Source organism: Sorex fumeus, unplaced genomic scaffold, assembly GCF_029834395.1.
Source record: "Sorex fumeus unplaced genomic scaffold, SorFum_2.1 ptg000011l, whole genome shotgun sequence".
NCBI lineage: Eukaryota > Metazoa > Chordata > Mammalia > Eulipotyphla > Soricidae > Sorex > Sorex fumeus.
The window spans coordinates 4,033,921-4,050,751 of record NW_026606068.1 but is presented as its reverse complement, the minus strand read 5'-3'; the positions used below and the strand labels follow the sequence as shown (position 1 = coordinate 4,050,751).

The following is a 16,831-nucleotide window of genomic DNA, read 5'->3' as shown; positions in this document are numbered from 1 at the left end:
TACAAATCATCCCAACAGGCCCACAGACACCAACTCCGTCCCCTGAGTTGTTTGCCCGTCCAGCCAAGCGTCCTGGGCACATTTGAGGGGTGGCTTTGCAGCCGCTGGGGGCACAAGCTGCGTGGGCCCCTCAGACAGCACAGCTTTGTTCCACGGGCATGGCTGGCCCCCTCGTGTCCCCCACTCACACCGCTCAGGGCTCTGCCGTCCTTCGTGTTTGGGAGGGGTGGGTGGCGAGGCGGCTGTCCAGACCCGCTTACTCGTGGGCGGTTGGTGGCAGGGGCCGGGCAGCTGTGACGCCCTTTGCTGCTTCCCGCAGGTGGGTCTCTTCGTGGACTTCTTCGCGCGTCTCTTCACGCAGCTCAAGTTTGGAGTGGTGACGACGTGTATCCTTTGCAGCCCCCGGCCCCGCCTCGGGACAGTGCCACAGAGACAGTGCCACAGGGGCTGGCCTAGTGGCCTGTGTAGTCAGGGAGAGGCCAGTCCGAGTCCTGGGAGGAATTCCTCAATGCTCTGCCGAAGTCTCCATACAAGGAAGTTGTCTGCAAGCCACAGTAAAACACTCCAGACACAGGGAGAAAAAGCAAGTGCATGTCCTTGGCGAGTGATTCACTGCATTTTGGAGACAGGATTCAGAGCAGGGAAGTTCAGTAAACATCAGGGCCCGTTGGCCCAGGGGGGGACTCGAGCCCAGGATGTGAGTCATCGAGGCCAGCCGGTAAACAAACCTGCCGAGATGCTTCTCCCCATCCACGCTGGGGTCACTGGCCCCTGAGTGTGGGGCTCGCGGACACAGCTCCAGGCTGCGCGGAGAGTGGGAAGCTGGGTGTGCCGCCAGAGCATCTGACATACAGCAGTCAGAGAGAGTGGGCAGCGCTGGGCGGGAGCTGGGGGTCACCGGAGGGGGAGAAGCAGGGGACCTGTAGCATGTCCAGATAAACGCAAGGTCCCGGCTGAATGTAGAAACACAGTTCAGTAGAGCCGGGGAGGTACCCGGGCAGGGCCTGGCGTTTCAGCCTGGTGGTTGTCCCTGGGAGGGACAGAGGAAAACGTTTTTTTTTGTTTTTTGTTTTTTGGCAGGGGGGGGGGTGTGTGGAGGGTAAGGGCAGGGGGTGCTCAGGGGCTATTCCTGACTCGGCTCTGAAGTGACCCCTGGTAATGCTCCAGAGACCTTATGCCGTGCTAGGGATCGACCCAGGGTCGTAGCCAAAGCCAGCACATGCAAGGCTAGCCCTTTTTCCTTGTACACTCTCTTCAGCCCCCCAAACAGGGTTTTAAAATAGTTTCTTGGGGTGGGGGGCGGATGATGGTACAGAGGGTAGGGCGTTTGCCTTGCGCACAGCTGACCCGGGTTCAATCCCCCGGCATCCCATATGGTCCCCCAAGCACTGCCAAAAATAATTTCTGAGCGCAGAGCCAGGAGTAACCCCCGAGCATCGCTGGGTGTGACCCAAAAAGCAAAAAAACAAACATAAAATAGTTTCGGGGGGGAGGGGTGTGCGGGCATACGTAGTAGTGCTCAGGGCTTACTCCTGGCTCTGTGCTCAGGGATCATACCTGGTGCCAGGGATCAAACCTGGGTTGGTCACATGCAACCAAGTACTGTCCCCACTCGGTTGCATCTCTGACCCCTGATGTTTTCACTTTTTAAACTAGTGGGAGCATTAGGGCCGGACATTGAATCTGTTGAAACTAAAGATTGGAGTCCTCCAAAGCCAGTACTCAGGAGGTCGGGGGGCCCCACTGGGCCACTGTGCAGGGAAGGGTTCTGCGGTGTCAGGGACCCCGGCCCATACCCACCAGTGCTCCCAGCCTGTTCCCAGCGCCGGGTGCCTGCTGGCATGTGCTCTGACCGCCCTGTCTCCCGGCCCCGGGGTCTCTTTTGACCGTTCGTGCCTCACACATGGTCTCTCGTGTAAGCGTCATTCTCGCGGGCCTGCCGCTTTCTCTGACGTGTGGGTCTGGGACCAGGAAGGGCCGCAGGAGGCAGCCTCGGGGCTCGTGTGTCTCCCTTAACCCCGTTTCGCAGCCGTGGAGGAGTGTAGCCAGAAGGGCTGCCTCGCCCTGTCCCTCCTCGAGCTCTTGGGCTTCAACCTGACCTTCGTCTTCCTGGCCAGCATCCTTGTCCTCATTGAGGTGAGCTGGTGGGGGGGGTGGCCTCTCGCTTGCCAGGTTGGTGGGGGCGGGCGGGGGGGGTCCTGCAGGTCTGCATCTGACTGTCAGGAATCGAGCTCCACCTTAGAATCTGCAGCCCTGCAGAAAGGGAAAGGAACCTTCCAGTCCCCGGGGAAGAAGGTTGGAAGAAGCAGGGCAGAGGCAGTGTGGAAACATCTAGAATTAGGTGCGTCTCACCTGTGGCCGCCTCTTAACATCACCTGGCGAGCCTCAACAGGTGACTCTTGCCAGGAGGCCCCAGCCAGGAAAGGGGGCGCAGCTCCCTGGGTGAAGCTGAACCCCCAGGTTTGAAATGCAGCTCTTCCGGGTCCCCGTGGACCTGCCAAGTCAGAAACATCGGTCTCCCTGCCCCGTCCCACTGACCGTGTTTGACTCGGCCCATCGGGTGCTGCGTGTGCTGCTTGTGGAAAGTCAGCTTCCCACCTCTGGGGCATCTTTGAGACGGTTCTGGAAGGCTCTGGTTCCTCCCACTGTCCCCACAGCCCGTGGCAGCAGGCTCCGGGATACCAGAGATCAAGTGCTACCTGAACGGCGTGAAGGTGCCCGGGATCGTGCGGCTCCGAACTCTGCTCTGCAAGGTCTTCGGGGTGCTGTTCAGCGTGGCCGGAGGTGAGGCAAGGCCTTCCCGCATGTCCCTCCTGGCTGAGGGGCCAGGACGAGTACCCAGGGGCCACCCAACCCGGTCAGCTGCGGGCAAGGCAGTCCCCTCCCCTGCTATACTCTCTCCTGTTCATTTCTTTTTTCTTTTTTTTTGCTTTTTGGGTCACACCCGGCGATGCACAGGGGTTACTCCTGGCTCTGCACTCAGGAGTTACTCCTGGCGGTGCTCAGGGGACCATATGGGATGCTGGGAATCGAACCCGGGTCAGCCGCATGCAAGGCAAACGCCCTACCCGCTGTGCTATCTCTCCAGCTTCAGTTCATTTCTTTTTTATTGGAAAGCTTTGTTTTGGGCCGCATTTGGAGCTAAGGGGCTACTCCCAGCTCAGTGCTCTGGGGTTGCTCCCAGGGTGCTCAGACCATTTATGGCCCAGGATGGAGTCCACGGTTTCTGCATGTGAAACTCTCCTGACTCTGGTGGGCCACTTTTATATATTTTTTTGTTTCTTTTTTTTTTTTTTTAAGACCGCACCCAGCGATGCTCAGGGTTTGCTCCTGGTTCTGTACTCAGGAATCACTCCTTCCTGGCAGTACTCAGGGATCCTAAGGGATGCCGGGGATTGAACCCAGGTTGGCCGCGTGCACAGCAAGTGCCCTCCCCTTTGTACTGTTGTTCCGGCCTTACGGGTCCTTTTTAAACTCAGACACCACAGTAAGTTTCCTTTGAGGCTATTCAACAAGGGCCCTGTTGAGTTGGTTTTCGGCAGTTCCAACAAGCTTTCTGTCTGAAAGGCCAACTACTGAAGATCCACTCATGGTCAAGCTGGGTTCGATCCCCGGTACCCCATGTGATCCCCTGAGCCCGCCAAGAGTGATCCCTGAGTGCTGAGCCAGCAGTAAGCCTTGAGTATTGCCGGGTAGGGCCCAAAAACCAAAAAAAAAAAAAAAAAAAAAAAAAAAAAAAAGGTTGGGTTAAGGTTAGGCCTGTGACCCCTGACCCTGCACCTCCATTCCAGGACTCTTTGTGGGAAAGGAAGGCCCCATGATTCACAGCGGAGCGGTACTGGGCGCCGGCCTGCCACAGGTAAGGAAGGGCAGAGACACGCCTGCACTGACTCGGAAATGAACTTTGGGGGTGCCTCCCAGGGCCTTGGGGTTTGCTCTTTGTTAGGAGAGGGGGCGCCTGGGTTGGGTGCCGAGGGTCTGCTCATGCTGTTGTCCGGCCTGCCCGCCTCAGTGGGATCTGCTCAGCTCTGCCAAACCCGGGAGGCCTCCCTGTGCCTGCATAGCAGGGGCTGCTGTCAGCCCAGCACTCTGGATACCCCCTGCACCTCGCTTTCTTTTCACGAGGAAGCTGAGCCAGCCGCGTGGGGTCCCTGCCCACAAGTTGGAGATGGTCTCTTCCCAGGGAGGCAGCTGGTTGAGTTGCAGTGGAAGTGAAGAGCACTTGCCCACAGAGTAGCTTTCGCTGACTTCTTGCCTCTCTGCGTCACCCCAGAAGTAAACTGAGAGGTGGTGGTGGGGCCGGACTCGTCTGGGGACCCTGTGCGACATCCTTGGCTGCCGGGCCCCTCTCGCCCGACCGCTCCAGCAGCGTGGCGCTGTGTCTGCCTCCGCTGAAGCTGGTTCACTGGTCCCCCTTTCTCTCGGACCTGCTGGCCATGCATAGATTTGTTGAGAAGCCCCCAGAAGTGGAGGAAGGGGCCAGAAGAAATAGCTCCTCTTTCCGGCCACTGTTGTGTCTCTGCCTCCCTCACCTCTGCCCCGGGCCCTGCCCCCAGGCCCCTCTGACGCCGTGTACTTGTTCTGCTTCAGTTCCAGAGCATCTCTCTCCGGAAGATCCAGTTCAACTTCCCCTATTTCCGAAGTGACAGGTATGGACAGTTGGGAGCCCCAGGCCCGCACCCCTGCCCCTGCCCGTGTTGGAGGCTCTCCCTGCCAGGCAGGCTCTCCGCAGCCCTTTGGCCTCCAGGTCCAGGTTGGCCCTGACACAGAGGCTGGGAGGGTCTTGGGCCGTGAGGCCAGGGCCTGGTTGAAGGGACGGCACGTTCTGGAGACGTTTCCCTCCCAGACGCCCTCATGCACAACTCTGTCCAGTGATTTGTGTGTGTCCAGACTCGCACAAGGGCCTTGAGGGGTCCCCCAGGGTCAACACTGCCCCCTGAACTGGAGGTGTAGTTAGTTCAATGGTCAAGGGAGTGCCTTGCATGAACGAGAGTAGGTCCCGGTACCCACCGACGCTTGTTTCTGGAAGATCTGGTTAGACTTGGCTCTGACTGAGGCATCCACCTTCCTGCTAGTGGCAAAATCTGGGTTCTTGGAAGCAGCCAGGAACCCCACTCACTGCTGAACCCCCACACACTGTAGGAGCCCCGCTGCCGGCAGGAGCCGCGCCCACTGTAGGACCCATCCATTGATGCAACCCCGCCCACTTAGGAGTCCCACAGGTTGCGACAGCCCTGCCCACTGTAAGACCCTCCCACTGCGGCAACCCCACCCACAGTAGGGACCCCGCCCACTGATGCCGCCCTGACCACTGATGCCACCCTGCCCCGGTGGCAGCCCTGCCTCTGGAGCCGGCCTTCGCGTCTGGGGCTGCCCCTGCCCCTCCCGGGTCAACCGCCTCCCCCTCTCTCCTCAGAGACAAGCGGGACTTTGTATCAGCAGGGGCGGCTGCTGGCGTCGCTGCGGCTTTCGGGGCTCCCATTGGGGGTACCTTGTTCAGTCTGGAGGAGGGCTCGTCCTTCTGGAACCAAGGGCTCACGTGGAAAGTGGTGAGACTTAGCCGCGCCCCAAGATTCCACCGGGCGTCACTCCCTCCTCGCCGGAGTTTCAGTGCGCCCATTGAAGGTGGGGGTGGGGGGCATCTTGGGGTTGCCTTTGTTATGCCGGTTCCCGGCCCCCAGGAGCAACCTCCAGGTCAGACTGAGCCCGCTGCAGGGGGTGGGGATCCTGTAAGGGGAGCAGAGCGGGACTCGAACTCCGGACCCCGCCCAGAGGGTGTGGTCATCCTCCTGTTTACAAAAACTAAACCCACCCTCTCCCCGGAGACTGCTTCTGGCCTGCCTGTCCTGGTCCCCCTTGAGAGCCCCCCCCCAGCCCTGGATGTGGACCCCGAGAGCTTCCTGCGCTCTCGCCGCCCAGCGTCCAGCGTCTCTCTCCCGCCCTCCCGCCCTCCAGCTCTTCTGCTCCATGGCCGCCACCTTCACGCTCAACTTCTTTCGTTCTGGGATCCAGTTCAGAAGCTGGGGTTCCTTCCAGCTCCCCGGCCTGCTGAACTTCGGCGAGTTTAAGGTAGGTGTCGGCCTGGCCCCCAGAGCGCCTTCGTCCTCGGAAGTGCCTCGAGCTGGCCTCCCCTCCGCTCCGCTCCCCTCTTAGCTCTCCGCTGCAGCCCCTTCCTGCTCTCATGGGCTCTGGTTTTTCTCTCTCCTTCCCTCGCTCCTTCTCTCAGTGCTCTGACTCTGATAAAAAATGTCATCTCTGGACAGCTATGGATTTGGGGTTCTTCGTCATGATGGGGGTCATCGGGGGCCTCCTGGGAGCCACGTTCAACTGTCTGAACAAGAGGCTTGCGAAGTACCGTATGCGGAATGTGCACCCGAAACCTAAGCTCGTCAGGTATCTGTGCAGTAGCCCCCTCCCCCCTCCCCCCAAATCCTGCAGGGGCTCCTCGAGCCTCGTGTGGACCGGGCTGTCTCCCCCCAGGAAGCAGGTGGGGGGTGGAGCCCAGCACTGCTGGGTCACCAGCCCCGCCTTCCCGGCTGGAGCGCAGGGCTGAGTTGGGTTCGGCCGACTGGCCCTGGGCACCTGGGTCCTTTCTCTGAGGAAAGACCTCTGCACGACCAGTGGCTGGAGAGTGGCCAGTCCGGGCCGTTTCCAGCCTGCACTGAGACTGAGGGGGAAAGGAGCTTTGGGGGTGCACAGGGCTATGCTTTGGGGTTCCCACAAACCGGGTGGCTTTTAACTCCCCAGTTTGCTTTGTCTCCTAGAGTCCTCGAGGGCCTCCTGGTGGCGCTGGTGACCACCGTGGTGGTGTTTGTGGCCTCGATGGTGCTGGGGGAATGTCGGCCGCTCTCTGCGGCCCAGCTCGGGAACGGCTCACTCCAGCTCCAGGTGACTCCCCGCAGGGCACCCTCCCCCCCCCCGCCCCCCACGCGGAACCCAGCAAGGTCCGGCTCATCTCTTTGCTGCAGACAGTCATCAGGTGGGGTCCCGAGTGCCAGGAGGTGGTCTCGGCCTGAGGGGAGGCCCCCCCGTCACTTTTCCCATCTGTGAGCCGCAGTGATGGGCTGGGAGGGTCAATCCTGCCCTGTCTCGCCTTCCCGGCTCGCCGCCTGGGTTCGGGACGAGGCTGGCTCATTGCTGTTTGCAGTTCTCTTTCCCTTTCCCTGGTGGAGCTGGGTCCGTGATACAGAGACAGAGCTTGCTCACTCCCTGTCTTCCCTTCAGCCCGGTGGGGCCGAGACCAAAGACCATACCGCCAGCGGTGGTTCTGGGGTGCTTTGGGGTGCTTGCTCCGGTACCTGAGCGACTCCTGACTGGCCACAGAATCTCGGCGTCTCCCTTGGCCGTGGCTTGGCTCACCGTCCCCAGGAACGGGCTGGCCGAGCAGCTGGGATGTGGCAGATGGCCCCGGCAGCTGCTCCTCGCTGAGGGCAATTGTCCTGTTTTCAAAGGGTTGAAAAAGCGGAAAAATCTGCTAACCCGGCGATACGCCGCCTGCACGGCCTGAAATGTTTACTGCCTGGCTCTGTAGAGAAAAAGTTCGTGAGCCCTTGTTTGAATTATTCCAAACCCCCTCGGTGTAGTATATGCAGATCATCTAAAATGTGCCCGCGGGAACCTGGAGGTGTAAGATTTGGAGGTGCAGACGGCAGGGCGGGCAGAGTTCGGTGAGCTGCTGGCACAGGGACCTCCTGGGGCTGCCAGCAGTCGGAGCTCCAGGCCTTGATAGTGTGCAGGACCTTCCACCCAGCTCTGCAGAGTCCTGCCCTTCATTTTTAATTAATTAATTAATTTATTTATTTATTTCGAATACCCAATCTCCACGGGCGCCCATTTCCCACCACCACGGATCCCAGTATCCCTCCCACCCCCCATCCCCTCCATCCCACCCTGCCTCTGTGGCAGGGCATTCCCCTCTGTTCTCTCTTTCCTTTTGGGTGTTGTGGTTTGCAAAAGAGTTAAGTCTGATTTTCAGGGAGAAACGTTGGATGATTTACTTTCCATTGATCACTTTGTATATAAGGAGATGTCAGGCGGCCACTTACGTGGCCGTGTGGTTTGGAAAGAATGTCCTGGGGCCCGCTTGCAGGCTCACGGTCATCGGGGTTCCATCTGGAGAAGGCAGGATGCAGCACCTACCCCATCTGGGACCTCCCGGTGATATCGACTCTGTTTGGGACCTGGAGCATTCTCCGTTGCCCTTCATTTTTTTATTTTTTTGGTTTTTGCTTTTTGGATCACACCCAGCGGTGCACAGGGGTTATTCCTGGCTCATGCACTCAGAAATTACTCCTGGCAGTGCTCGGGGGACCACATGGGATGCTGGGAATCGAACCCGAGTCGGCTGCGTGCAAGGCAAACACCCTACCCGCTGTGCTATCACTCCAGCCCCTGCCTTCATTTTTTAAAAATAAATTTTTACTGGATCACCCTGAGATAGTTACAAACTTTCACGGCTACGTTTCAGTCATACAGCGATCAAGTACCCATCCCTCCACCAGTGCCCATTTTCCACCACCATTGTCCCCAGTGTCCCTCCCACCACCCCCACCCCATCCCACCCTCCTGCCTCTGTGGCAGGTACTTTCCTTCTTACTCTCTTTCTAATGTTGGGTGTTGTGATTTGCAGTACAGATACTAAGAAGCCACCATGTTTGGTCCTTAGTCTACTTTCAGCACACGTCTCCCATCCCAGGCGACCCCTCCAACCATCATTTACTTAGTGGTTCCTTCTCCATCCCAGCTGCCTTTTCCCCCAGCACATGGGGCCGGCTTCCACACTGTGGAACAATCCTCCTGGCCCTTAACTTCTACTGTCCTTAGGTGTTAGTCTCATATTATGTTATTTTATATTCCGCAAATGAGTGCAGTCATTCTCTGTCTGTCCCTCTCTCTAATTTCACTTAGCATGATACTCTCCGTGTTCATCCACTTGTATGCAAATTTCATGATTTCATCTCTTCTAACAGCTGCATAGTATTCCATTGTGCAGGTGTGCCAAAGTTCCTTTGATCAGTCATCTGTTCTCGGGCACTCGGGTTTTCTCCAGATTCAGTTGTGCCCTTTAGTCCTTCCCCACCACCACGGTGGCGCAGGGGTTCTCCCATTTTTAACAGGTGAGAAAACCTGGCGAAGGAAGGCCTTTTTGTGGGGTGGTTTTGGAGGGGCCATACCTAGCATTGCTCAGGGGACCACAAGCCACAAGCACCCAAGCCCATCCCTTCACCCCTAAGTAAGGTCTTCTGAGGGGCATACCCGGCTGTGCTGAGGGGACCACATGCCGTACCAGGGATCGAACCAGGCACATCCATGTGGCTTACAGGCAGCCCCCCCAAAGGTCTGTCTCTTGTGGCGATGACTTGGGGCCACCCCCGGGGGGTTCTGGGCTTACTTCCGGCGCTGTGGTCAGAAGTCACTGCTGGCAGGGTTCCAAGTACCATATAGGGCATCAGGAACTGAACCAGGGTCAGCCTCATGCAGGCAGGGCCTGTGTCTTAACCCTGTGCTGTCGCTCCAGCCCCAAAGTAAGGTCGTGAGCAAGCTCAGGCTGGCTCAGCTACGCCCCCTGCTGCTCTCTTAGCTTCCAGCAGGGGGCGCTGTCCCTCTGGTTTTCCCAGCCAGGCCCACCCTAGTTGTGCCCACGAAAGTGCCTCCCCATGGTGTCGTTTGGAAGCCAGTCCAGGAAAATTCCATGTCTGAAATGAACTTGGGAATAGCCCTATTTGCCCAGAGTCGGGTCCCAGGGTGCCCCCTGCACTCCGGGACACCCCAGCCAAGCAGCATGAACCGTCTGGCGCTAAAAGAGCCTCACTCCCGGCGGGTCGGGTGGTGCCAGAGTCTCGCCTCATAGTCCAGCCCCCGTGCAGGGAGGAGAGTCTGAAATGGGGAAGGGCGGTGGCAGCGGCAGTCAAGGGCCTGGGGCTGCATCCTGCAGCCTTCTGGGAGGGGAGGTTTCCTTGCAGCAAAATTTGGGGGAGTTGTTTCGGTGTTTTGTTCTGTTTTGTTTTGGGGCAGTATGCAGGGCTTACTCCCGGCTCTGAGCTCAGGGATCACCTTTGGCAAGATCAGGAACCGAATATGGTGCAGAGGGTGGAACCCGGGTCGCCTTGTGCAAGGCAAGCGCCTTCCCTGCTGCACTGTCACTCCGGCCCAGTTAGGTGGGGGTTTAAGCGCAAAGGGACCGTGAGTGCTCCTCTCCAGGGTCCCGGGAATCCCAGCCCCATCAGCCCAGGCCTGGTGCTCTGGCCCACACTTAGAGCTGCATCGCTTAGGAAGCTCACGCCAGGGGAGGAAGCTGTGCTGAGTCCGGGGTGACGTGGAGCTGTGTCACCTCTTCATGATGGATGGGGACAGGGTCCAAGTGCAGAGGACGCTGCCTCACGCGGGGCCCTCTCATGTGCGGAGTTCTTGGGGGTGGCCTGATTACTTGGGGGAGATGACTCAAGGCAGACTGTCAGCCTGGCAGGGGACTGTCAGCCCCCGTGATGACCTCCGTGACCAGGCCAGGTGCCGTAGACTATCATCCTAGCTTGGGACAGCCCACGCAAAGACCCCTGTGTCCAGCCGGACACTGACCCTGGATCCTCCCCCAGGGTGCCTCGGATGTGAATTCCAGCATCAAGACTTTCTTCTGCCCCAACGAGACCTACAACGACATGGCCACCCTCTTCTTCAACCCGCAGGAGTCTGCCATCCTCCAGCTCTTCCACCAGGACGGTGGGTGTGCAGACTTGGGGGGTGGGGGTGCATCGGGAACAGCAGCCGTCATTCCTCTGCCCCTTCTGGGGACCCCCCCCTCCCCGCCCCAGACACAGCAGTCAGGCCCTTCCTCCTGAGCATCACGGGAAAATTCCGTGTCTGAGATGAGCCTGGGAATATGCCGTTGGCTTGCCCAGAACACCCCAGGCCACGTTAGCAGCTCTGCCTCCAAAGTTGAGAGAAAACCGCGGCAGGAGCAGGAGGCTTTGGGGGCCCCAGACAGACTCGGGGCATTGGACTTGGTCTGCCTGTTCCTGTCTTGCAGGTGCCTTTAGTTAGGTTATTATTTGGGGGGGGCCCACACCTGGCGGTGCTCAGGGCTTGTGCTCCTGGCTCAGGGATCTCTCCTGGCAGGGCTCAGGTGCCAGGGGTTGAACCTGGGTTGGCTGCCTACACAGCAAGCGCCATGCCCACCATGCTCTATCTCTGTCCCTTGCAGGTACCTTTAGCCCCATCACGCTGGCCCTGTTCTTCGTCCTCTACTTCTTGCTTGCGTGCTGGACTTACGGCGTGTCCGTGCCAAGTGGCCTTTTTGTGCCTTCTTTGCTATGTGGCGCTGCTTTTGGACGTTTGGTGGCCAATATCCTGAAAAGGTACCGAGAGAGAGAGAGAGAGAGAGAGAGAATATGTGTGTGTGTGTGTGTGTGTGTGTGTATAAACACCCCCCCCACACACACACACACACCCTGGTTCTAAGTTCCTTGTGGGTTTCTTACTCTCAGCTACATCGGACTGGGCCACATCTACTCGGGGACTTTTGCCCTGATTGGGGCCGCGGCGTTCCTGGGCGGGGTCGTGCGCATGACCATCAGCCTCACCGTCATCCTGATCGAGTCCACCAACGAGATCACTTACGGGCTGCCCATCATGGTCACCCTGATGGTAAGCGCCCTCTCCTCCCCCAGGTCCAGGATGAGTGTGGGCCACTGGCCAGGCCCGTGCTTGGTGCCAAGCCCCGGCCTGGCTCCAAGGCAGCCCCAGACCAGTCTGTGCCTTGCGTTCCAGGTGGCCAAGTGGACAGGGGACTTCTTTAATAAGGGCATCTACGGCGTCCACGTGGACCTGCGTGGGGTCCCCCTGCTGGAGTGGGAGACGGAGGTGGAGATGGACAAGTAAGACTGGCGGCAAGGCCGAGGGGCTGCTGGCCTGGGATGGGGGTGCTCGCTCCAGGGGCGGGTGAGGGGGAGATCACCCATGTCCACGCGTGGGCCTCGTCATCATCAGGCCCAGCCTTGCCTGTCCGTTCCTCCTGCCTGTCCAGATCCACACTGCCTGGTCAGGGGTTCAGGTGGAGCCAGGGGGGAGCCCCTGCGTCCTGCCGCCCCACAGTCTGGAGGGGCCAGGCCTGGCCATTGTCAGCCTCTGGCACCCGGTGGGGCGGGCACCTGGACACTCTGATTTCCGGGGGTGCCAGTGCTTCTGAGTGGCAGCTCTGTTGGGGTGGGCAGTGCCAGACCCTCCGGCAGGTGCGCTGGGGGAGCAGTGTGCGCGCCCCAGATGGGGAAAGGCCCACATGCTGCAAAGCTGCTGCCCGTGCCAGGGGTGGGAGGGGGGGTGTGGGCTCGGGGACCCCCAGGATGGCGGGTGGCGCGGGAGGGATCAGCCCCGGGACCACCATGTCCGGGCACTGGGTCCATGGTGAGGCTGGACGTGTCCCCTGCCCCCAGACTGAGAGCCAGCGACATCATGGAGCCCAACCTGACCTACGTGTACCCACACACGCGCATCCAGTCACTGGTCAGCATCCTGCGCACCACCGTCCACCACGCCTTCCCCGTGGTCACCGAGAACCGCGGCAACGAGAAGGAGTTCATGAAGGGCAACCAGCTCATCAGCAACAACATCAGGTTCAAGGTAGAGGCGCAGCCCAAGGGCGCCCCGCGACTCCTTGCACCACCTCCGTCAGGTGGCATCGACCAGCCCGGATCTGTGTGTGGGTGGTGGGCGAGTGAGGCCTTGACTCAGGCGTCTAGCTCCAGGGCGTCTATCTTGCGGTCCCTGTCCTCAGGGCCTCTGGCATCCGGGAGGCTCCAGGACCGAAGTGTGAACTGGCACCGTCTCCGCTAAGGCAGGAACTTACTTACAGGAAGCGCAGGGCAGAGTGGAGCCGGGCTCCGTGTCACACGGCTGCCTCCCAGGCCCGCTCCGAGGGTCCCCCAGGGCTGTTCTGTCCCGGGGTTCCTCCAAGTCAAAGCCTGGCGGAGGCCGAGCCCCAGTACCCCCCGGGGTTGTGTACCCAACCTTGGCCCTGGCCAGGCCCACCGCGACGCCAGGCAGCAAAGGGGCCCGCCCGCCCGAGAGCCGGCCCTGGGCCAGCAGAACGGGGCTTGGGGTGCCCGGGGCTTCAGGCCCCCGACCTGCTGTGGGGTCCGTCGCCTCCCGCTCCAGCCCCCATCCCCTCCCCCCAGAAGTCCAGTATCCTGACGCGCGCCTGTGAGCAGCGCCGGCGGAGCCAGTCCATGAAGTCGTACCCGTCGAGCGAGCTGCGGAACGTGTGTGACGAGCACGTGCCGGCCGAGGGCCCATCCGAGAAGGAGGACCTCCTGCAGCAGATGCTGGAGCGCAGGTGCGCGGGGGCGGGGGGTGGCCGGAGGGAGGACCTCCCAGAGCAGATGCTGGAGCGCAGGTGCGTGCGGGCACCCGGCCGGCCCCGCCACACCGTTGCGGGTGCGTGAGAGGCTCGTCTGCTTTCTGTGTAACAGGTACACCCCCTACCCCAACCTGTACCCCGACCAGTCCCCGAGCGAAGACTGGACCATGGAGGAGCGCTTCCGCCCGCTCACCTTCCACGGCCTGGTCCTGCGCTCCCAGCTCGTCACTCTGCTCGTCCGCGGGGTCTGCTACTCTGAGAGCCAGTCAGTGAGTCGGGGACGGGGACGGGGACGGGGTGCAGACTTCCGTGCCTGCCACACGCGTGCGCGCACACATCCATGTTCACACACACATTCAACTCTCAGTTGTCCACACACATGCTCACACATGCTCATACATACACCCGTACACACACATGGTCACGCGGATACACACATGTCCACATACACACATGCAGATATATATGCTCATACACACGCTCACACTCACCTGTCCACACATTCTCTCACACGCGCGCAAACATGCTCACACACCTGTGCACATGCATGGTCACACAGATACACACATGCTCATGTATGCACACATACATACATGTTCACATGCACACGCATGGATACATACACATGCTTATACACACACAGATATACACGCGCACACACATGCACATGGACACACCGCGCCACATACGTGCACATGCTCTGAGTCTCAATCCTTGTGGGAAAGGAAGCCGTCCGGCGGGGTTGGCCCTCACTTCAGCCTCCCTGCGTGTTACAGGCGGATCTTCCCAGTGGCTCCTCCGCGTCCACTCCCCATTTGCCTTAGGCCCCTCCCCAGCCGCGCTCAGGGAGCCCGGGGCTCAGCCAGGCAGGATGGCCCAGTGGTTGGTCCGTGATGAGGGGCTGCTCAGGCCCAGTGCTGCTGGGGCCCCAGGAGTACCCAGCAGTGTTTGGGGGACCCAGTAGTGCTGGGGATTCAACTCGGGGCCTCGCCCCCAAAGGCGCTCGGTCTGAGTCTGCTCCCTCTTCTCTCGGCTTGGCTTGTAGTGGTGAGCAGGGCCCTGGGTCAAGCGGTCCCCTGTGCCCGGTGCCCGCTTGCTTCATGACTCGGCTTCAGGGAGAGGGAGTGACCCCGCACCACCCGGGACTCTGCTGGGCCTTGGGTTTGGGTGGTCTCTAGGGCCCGGTGCCTGGACGTGGACCACGTGGGAGGGACCGGGTGGGAGGGACCGGGTGACCAGGACTGGCAGCTGGGTTGCGTTTGCAGAGCGCCAGCCAGCCACGCCTGTCCTACGCCGAGATGGCCGAGGACTACCCGCGCTACCCCGACATCCACGACCTGGACCTCACGCTGCTCAACCCGCGGATGATCGTGGTGAGAAGGGCGCTCCTTGGGCCCGGGTGCCTGGCGGGGGGGGGGTAGGGGGGTGTGGGCAGGGGGGGGGAGTGCCGGGAGGGGAGGGCCTGGGTCAGGGGTCAGATGGGGGGGCGGGAATCTCGTGCACGTGGGGGGGGGGCGCAGGAGGGAGGGCGGGGCGGAGCCCCGGTCACCGTTGCCTCCCCACAGGACGTCACCCCGTACATGAACCCGTCGCCCTTCACCATTTCCCCTAACGCGCACGTGTCCCAGGTTTTCAACCTCTTCAGAACCATGGGCCTGCGGCACTTGCCCGTGGTGAACGCCGTGGGAGAGGTGAGCGGGCGCCCCGCGGGGAGGGTCCGAGGCCCCCCTTCCCATGCGCCACTGTGAACCTTCACCCCCAGGAACCCAAATGCCGCAGCTGCCGCACCGGGTCTCCTACCCGCAGTCTCCCACGCGGCCAGCAGGTGTCGCTGCGGGCACTCGCCACGGTGGCCGTGCTGGGCAGTTTAAGGCCACCTGGGGCCTAGAATTTACTCCCTTCCCAGCCATTTACGTCAGAAAGGGCATTTAAGCAAAAACCTTAAGAGTTTTAAAAGATATTAGGGGTTGGTGAGACAGTGCAGCAGGGAGCGTGCTTGCCGTGAACACCTGGGTTCAATCTCCAGCACCCCACTCGGTGTCCTGAACCCGCCAGGAGTGATCCCTGAGCACCACCAGGTGTGGCCAAAAAACCCACCTTCTCCCCCAAAAAAAGATACAGCATCTAAACTTTTATTTATTTACTATTTTTCTGTACACTTCCTTGGCTTCCTTGGCTCTCCTTAGGAGTGTTGTTACTTCGTTAGAGAAAAGAAACTATCACTTAGCCCAGGCCTGCGTCTGGTCCCCCCATCACGCAGTTCTGATTCTTCACAACTGAGCTGGTGGTCGAATAACTGACCACACTGCCCACCCGGGTCGGCACTCAGGGCCCAGCCACGCCAGCCCGCAGTGTACCTGCGGGGTCACAGGTGAAACTCAGGGAGCGTCCACACCTGCCCCTGCCCACCCCAGCTGTGGCACCGCCACGTGGTGGCCAAGTGTGGCCTTGGCCTTGGCGATGTCTGCAGCCTCTGGCCCCTTGCTCCCCCCTCCAACACCCCCTCTCCCCAGGCAGCATTTGGCGACTTGGAGGGTCCAGCCCTCAAGCCCTCCTGTCTCAGGTTCCCTGACCAGCTCCCCCATCTTTTGGGACTTTCCAGCGTCAGCAGCACAAGCTCAGGTGTGGTTGACCGGGGCTGTTCCGTTGTTGCTGCTTTCTCTTTGTATTGGTTTTGACTTCTGGGCTACACCTGGTGATGCTCAGGGGTCACTCCTGACTCTGCACTCAGGAATTACCCCCGGCGGGGCTCAGGGGGCCGTATGGACTCTCGGAGATGGAGCCCCGCTCAGCTGTGTGCACACAAGCTCCTTCGCCGCTGTGCTCTCTCCAACCCCGACTGTAACTCCTGTGAAGCCAGGAGTAACCCCAGCAATGCTCAGGGGTAACTCCTGGCTTTGCACTCAGGAATCACTCCTGGCAGTGCTCGGGGGACCATGTGGGATGCTGGAGGTGGGGGTGGGGCTAATGACCATGTGTCTTGTTCCTTTAAAACAAAATTGATTACAACAGTAATGAAGTAACATTTCCCAAGGGGCAGTGAGTCGGGCTGGGGCCTCCCACTGGCCTGTGCTCAGGAATCACTCTTACATACTCGGGATCCATACAAGATAGAATCCAGCTGGCCCCTTACCCGCTGTGCTCTCTCTGGCCCTCACTGGGTAATCCTGATTAGTCCGGGCCAGCCATTCCGTGCAGGGCTCAAGGATTAGCCATCAGGGCAGCTGTGCCCAGGCTTCAGGGCTCTGCCCAGTGCTGCTCAGGGCCAAGTGGTACCGGGCATCAAACCTGGCTCAGCGTTCTTGGTGCATGCATGAGCTGCTGGACTATCTCCCGGCCCCCATGTTATATATACTTACTTTCTTTTTATTTATTTATTTATTTTGCTTTCTGGGTCACACCCGGCGGTGCTCAGGGGTTACTCCTGGCTTTGCACTCAGGAATCACTCCTTGCGGTGCTCAGGGGACCATATGGAATGCTGG

The 16,831-nt window shown here is 60.1% G+C and overlaps 2 protein-coding genes across 2 annotated transcripts in view; one reads left to right on the top strand and one right to left on the bottom strand.

Annotated features, from left to right (window-relative positions):
• Positions 1–16,831, bottom strand: part of KIAA2013 (KIAA2013 ortholog) — a 285,226-nt gene that overhangs the window by 204,613 nt on the left and 63,782 nt on the right. The gene's annotated exons all lie outside the window — the stretch shown is intronic.
• The window catches only part of CLCN6 (chloride voltage-gated channel 6), a 29,260-nt gene that overhangs the window by 11,116 nt on the left and 1,313 nt on the right, over positions 1–16,831 (top strand). The window contains exons 5-22 of the mRNA XM_056110938.1: positions 320–386; positions 2,030–2,136; positions 2,658–2,784; positions 3,792–3,859; positions 4,591–4,649; positions 5,417–5,549; positions 5,956–6,069; positions 6,227–6,393; positions 6,765–6,888; positions 10,593–10,716; positions 11,198–11,351; positions 11,481–11,640; positions 11,764–11,870; positions 12,426–12,612; positions 13,167–13,324; positions 13,461–13,617; positions 14,614–14,721; positions 14,914–15,039. Of these exons, the coding sequence (XP_055966913.1) occupies positions 320–386; positions 2,030–2,136; positions 2,658–2,784; positions 3,792–3,859; positions 4,591–4,649; positions 5,417–5,549; positions 5,956–6,069; positions 6,227–6,393; positions 6,765–6,888; positions 10,593–10,716; positions 11,198–11,351; positions 11,481–11,640; positions 11,764–11,870; positions 12,426–12,612; positions 13,167–13,324; positions 13,461–13,617; positions 14,614–14,721; positions 14,914–15,039 (2,247 nt within the window). The remainder of the gene's footprint in view (positions 1–319; positions 387–2,029; positions 2,137–2,657; positions 2,785–3,791; positions 3,860–4,590; positions 4,650–5,416; positions 5,550–5,955; positions 6,070–6,226; positions 6,394–6,764; positions 6,889–10,592; positions 10,717–11,197; positions 11,352–11,480; positions 11,641–11,763; positions 11,871–12,425; positions 12,613–13,166; positions 13,325–13,460; positions 13,618–14,613; positions 14,722–14,913; positions 15,040–16,831) is intronic.